We start from the raw sequence: 5,782 nt of genomic DNA, 5'->3' as shown, positions 1-5,782 counted from the left end.
ATAAAATCTAAAAAATTTAAAAATATTTTTTAAAAATTATGGGATGAGAAATCTCAAAATATTTCAGAATACACTTGTATAAAAAATTCTGAGAGAAGATGTAAACTTTCCGAATATTTCTGAAAAATGTTCTAATTAGTATAAAAATTATAAGAAAAATTTTTATACGAATTTTATAGGAAAGTAACTTTGATCAGCATCTCGTAATCTATAAAATATCTCAGTTTTAGCGAATTTGACGTAAAGTCACTGTGTCTATAATGCGGAGTCCTTTTATAATGATTTTTTGTTACAGTTTGCTTAAACTATAAATTGTATAAATTAAAGAAATATTATTAAGTACGAAGAACTGGCTTGATTATAGTGTTTTCCACTCATGTGTGAGAAATTTTTATGTGACATTTTATGTATAATAACATTTATTAAGTAATGCAACATAAAGACTATATTTTATAATTTAACAGTATTGATCCAATCGTCCGTTTGTCCATTCATCTAATTGTCTGTAAGATTTCTCATAATTCTTTCAAATTTTATTTTAAATAATAGATAAGTACTCAAAAACCTTAGCTTTACCAAAACAAAATATGAGTCAAATCAGTTCATCATAAGCGAGTCAAAAGTTAAGGTCAATTTTAACAAAGTTCTTCCAATATAGTTACAGGTTTTTCGCTACTTAATTACATCTATTTCTAAAACATATATATTTATCAATTTATTAATTAAATTAAAATTAAGTAAAAAGGCTCAATAAATTAAATAATATAACAAAGAAGGGCTATAAGCCTAAAACAAATCATTTAATACAAATTTTGACTTACATAAGAAAATAAACAATAATATAAAACATACGTTTCAACCAATATCAGGTCATTTTTAATGTTGACAAAAAATAAGTATTTTGTAATATAAAAATTAGAAATTATAATATTCGTTAACATAATTAATAAATCTTATCTTAAGCTGTTCAACAAAAATGCAATCTAAGTCATATTCAATTAGATAAACAAGATTCATAAAAGCGCCAAATATACGTCATCTTGTAAAATATCTTCCTATAATCGTTGAGATCTATTAAATATTTAATATTAAAAAGTAACTCTATACTTATTAAATCACTTAAAATATATGAATAGATAACACAATAAAATTGTAAAAATCTATTAAATATTCAATATTACACAATAACCAAATAGTCATTAAATTACTAAAATATATATAGAAAGATAGTAATAAAAAAAATCAGAATAATTTTTTTTTTTGGTTTAGATTGCGTTTTTGTTGAACAACTTAAGATAGGATTTATTAATTATATTAACAAGAATTATATAATTTCTAATTTTTATATTACAATATATATATATACTTATTTTTTGTCAACATTGAGAATGACCTGATATTGGTTGAAACGTATGTTTCATATTATTTATTTTCTTATGTAAGTTAAAATTTATATTAAATGATTTTTTAGGCTCGTAGCCCTTCTTTGTTATATTATTTTATAAATTAAAATTCATGTATCTCTTTTATATAGTAAAATTTTATATGATAGAGTATCTCTATCTGTCGCTAACCTGCTTAGTCTTTCCCAGTGTGTTGTCGATCAGATCAGACTTGTTCTTCTCCTCCACGTTAGACGTTTCGTGATCGCTTATGCTAATGAGCTCGATGTTGTCCAAATTTTTAGGCTCGAGAGAGATGCTTTTGATGCCACTTATCTTCTTCATTTCATGCAGCGAAATTTGCTTTATATTATCCAGCGTGACAGTTGTCGCTGCAGCAGACAGAAGCTGCTCCTCACTTAGGGAGAATGTATCAGAGTCCAAGCTTACGGTAGTGTCGGCGTCGATCTTCTTCGACTCGGCGCTGCCGTTCATCAGTCTCTTCTCCGATGATTTCGATTCCTGGGATGACTCGTTTATGCTCTCCTTGTAGCTGCTCTTGCCCTCGTAACTGCTCTTGCTCTCGTAACTGCTCTTACCCTCGTAACTCTTGTCCATGACCTGAATCTCAGAAACCTCGATCTCTTTCTTCTCTAACAAGCTCAGGATCTTCTCGCCATCCTCGTGCGAATCGTCGATCTGAACAACCTCCGGTTTCTTTTTCACGCTCTGACGATCGTATATCACCTCGGTTGACGAGTTCAATATCTTTTCGTCATCATCATCGATCTCCACTATTTGCTGTTTTGATTTACTGTCGATGATTCGGTCTGTTTCCTCTATCGATATCAATTCTACGCTGCTTCGCGACTTGGTTTGTAAAGACGGGATCTCCTCGTCGTTCTTGTCAATAGTCTTCTCGGTCGGCTTGACGCAGTTCGACTGATTATTTTCATCGGACGCTGTTTCTGTATCTTTCACGAGCTCCGGCTCGTCTAATGTTCCCTTCTCGAATTTTTCTATTACAGCATTCGTGGAAGTAACATCTCCTTTTCCATTCGACACATTATTTTCTTCCAGAAGATCGTTTTCGCATGTGGAGTTAAAGTTGACAGTGGTACTATCATTATTGCTGACGTCCAGTTTTGCCGAGACATTCAGATTCTCGTCTTTTTCCATGTCGCATTTCTCATCCTGCTGCTGATTTGTCTGCTCGACATGATGCTCCTGAGTCTTGTCGTCGTTTGTCGTTTCTGCTGCATGCTCAGCGGAAGTCTTCAGAGTGTTCTGAGTAAATTCTACAGTGGTCGGCTCTTGGGTCTCCTCTATTATAACATTCTTGTCCATATTTTTGAACAGGTCCTGGTAAGAATCATCAGATCCACAAGACTGACGACTCTCCTCCTCGAGTCGCTTCTGAAGCTTTGCCTCATCCTCCTCGGACATTCTAGGAATCTTGACAGGTGGTTCGTCAAATGTACTAGCTTTACGCTTCAGATTAACATCGACACTGCCTACTTTTCTGGACGGCGAATAACTCTGAGGAGGCGTACCTTGGATAATCTCGTCCTCGTCAAAGAGCTCATCTTTCTTCTCTGACTCGCACAACTCGCTGGTTGATACGTTCTCCGTAATTTTTTCAATAGCATCGCTTTCCTTTACTTTTTCATCTATAATAGTTTCGTCTTCCTTGTCATTTGCAGTTATCGTGTTATTCTCTTCAGTTTGCAACGTTTCTGGAATTTGTTGCGAATCCACTTGGTCAATTGACTTCTCATTATTGGCTTCTCCAACCAATATCTGTTTTAACTTATCTACCATACTTTCATCTCCCTCAGAATCGACAAGACGAAAATCTTGACTCTCGTTCAAGCTTGTCTCTTGGGTCTCGCTAGTCATTTTCAAGCTTTTATTGGCGCTTTCGTAATGGGTCTCCTGCGTGTGTGGCACGCAAGTGTCTGATTCCACAGGGTTAGACATTTTTAACAGATCGTGGCAAGTGTTCTGAAAATAAAATATAAATTAGTGTAAATTATAATACGTAAAAATTAGAAAAGTAAAATCATAAACGTCTAAGATAATATTAGATCTGTTCGACTTGCTTACACTTTTTACACTCAAATATATATCTATCCATTTTAAGTGTAAAAAGTGTAAAAAAGTGTAAACAAGTCGAACAGACCAATCGTTAAATCTACAGAAATGTTATTTGCTCTAAAAAAAAATTGCAGTATAAAAAATTGATGATGAATTCGGTTACTTGCATTATGCTAAGTGTATATTAAAGGCTGCTTTATATGAATCTAAATGAAGTATCTAAATGAAGTGGCACAATATAATCTACTTTGACAACGAAATAATAAGTGAATATCTATTAAATAACATAAAAATATCATTATGAAGTATTTCATCGTTTAAAATATTTGGTATTGATAAAAATAAAAATCGGAGCGTAAGTCGAATGTAATGGGAGAATAATAGAAGCGTAAACGAAGCTTCTAGGAGGCGAAAATTAAAACAACGAAACGTAAAAGAGGCATTTACGCTTGTTTTACATATCGTTGTTTCAACTTTTGCTTCCTAGAGATTTCGTTTACCCTTCTATTACTCTCCCATTACATTGATCGACTTATAGCGAATTCGTTCACTTGTACTACACTAGATCAGTGCATACTAAAAGCTGCTTTACATGAAATTAGCAAAGTTAAATGGAAAAGTATAAAAATATTTTAAACGATTAACTATCTATTAACGATACTGTCACGTTATTTAACAAAATATATGTGTATCATTTTATTGTCAAAGTTGATTATATGGTATCACTGCATTGAGATATGTTATATAAATTAGCTTTTAATGTGCACTGATCCAGTGTAGTGCGAGTGATCGAATTCCATTACACTCCGATTTTTATTTGAAAGAAAATTTCTTTTTTTTTCCCCAAAAAAATTTCGAAAACCACTCGAGTTAGTTTGATGAAACTTCCTATGTTTAAAGTTTCATCAAAACGCAAATCTCGCGTGCGTGCAGCGGATGTTTACAACTTGTTTGCGTTGCATGCACCTTTTGCACTCAGCGTCTTCGCTCTCTCTCCCTCTCTCTTTTCAACGCTCGATATTTATCTCTCGTTTCAAGCACAAAAATTTTTGCAGTTTCAGGCAACGCGAACGGACTTAATGGCGACGAAAGGTTACGGCGGGAACCGATTCCCGAGGCGGTGCGAGCCGGCGCGGAGCGAGAACGATGGCTCGAAATCTGGCAAGAACTCGACGCGTGCGACGCGACGTCCGCGTCGGCCGGGGAACGTCTCCACCGCGAACGCGAGATATCACCACGTTGGCCTACGTTGCCGCGAGCGAATGATTCCGCCGGTCGCCCGCAGTCGGCGAATCTCTCCTATCGAACTCTGATTATACCTCTGATGGCACGCGCGAAACGGAGTACTCCCGCAAGGAAGAATGCGAGACGCATCGAGAGAGCCGGACGCCTGTGAAGCAACTGGCAAGTACTGTTCCTCTTTTCCTCTTTATTCTTCCTCTCCTTTAACGTTGTTCGATCGTCAAACGGTACGAGAGCGAGGTGACACCCGCCATATTTTCACCGCACACGGCGTGGCTCGCGGGAACAGCGGGAACAGCTTTTATGTTATACCATAATTTAAATGCATTGAAGTTGCGACACCGAGTGGTCAAATTAGAACTTCGTATGATTGGTCGGATTTAAAAGATAGGAACCAATGAGATGCTTCCATATGCGGCGATGATTTGCAAGCCTAACTTCCGCCAGCCAATCAAATCGTCTCAGCGTTTAAATTTGAAACATTTGAACGCTTTTAGGTTCGTTCGCGTCGCAAGCTCTAACGTGCTCCAACATGCTCCTATCATAGCTCCTACTCACTCCAACGCGCTTAATAGAGTGAATAGGAGCTATGGTAGGAGCATGTTGGAGCATGTTGGAGCTTGCGACGCGAACGAACCTAGAAGCGTTCAAATGATTCAAATGATTCAACTGTCGTACGGTTTGTTCGCGTTGCTTGAAATTCTTAGAGATTTTTGTACTTAAAACGAGGTAAAATATATTTTGGCGTTGAAGAGAGAGAAAGCGAAGATGCAAAAGATGCAAGCAACACCAACAGATCTATGGATGCGATTCATTTAACGCTGCAAATGCTTTGTTGATCAATCAGTAAATAGAATTTTACGAAAAGACCTGAAGATAATTACAGAAGTATCAATAATAATGACTAAGACATCAATTTTCCAATCGTCAATTAAATATCTGAAGAATTAATTATTAACGCAGCATTAAATTCTTATATATACAGGGTGTTTCCAAATTAAATGGCAAAACTTCGGGAGCGTGTAGAGGAGTAAAAAACTAAGAAAAAAAGTCCTATGGAC

General features: G+C 35.7%; 1 protein-coding gene across 1 annotated transcript in view; it reads right to left on the bottom strand.

Moving 5' to 3' along the window:
- Positions 1-4,977, bottom strand: part of LOC108723659 (uncharacterized) — an 11,319-nt gene extending 6,342 nt beyond the window's left edge. The window contains exons 1-2 of the mRNA XM_018449567.1: positions 4,799-4,977; positions 1,575-3,386 (exon numbers count right to left, since the gene is read on the bottom strand). Of these exons, the coding sequence (XP_018305069.1) occupies positions 1,575-3,362 (1,788 nt within the window). The 5' untranslated portion in view covers positions 3,363-3,386; positions 4,799-4,977. The remainder of the gene's footprint in view (positions 1-1,574; positions 3,387-4,798) is intronic.
- Between the last annotated feature and the right edge of the window lie 805 nt (positions 4,978-5,782).

The sequence above is a fragment of the Mycetomoellerius zeteki genome, unplaced genomic scaffold (assembly GCF_001594055.1).
Source record: "Mycetomoellerius zeteki isolate Tzet28-1 unplaced genomic scaffold, Tzet1.0 scaffold249, whole genome shotgun sequence".
NCBI classification, from domain to species: domain Eukaryota; kingdom Metazoa; phylum Arthropoda; class Insecta; order Hymenoptera; family Formicidae; genus Mycetomoellerius; species Mycetomoellerius zeteki.
Note: the sequence above shows the minus strand (reverse complement) of the source record. Positions and strands in the feature narration are given on the sequence as shown.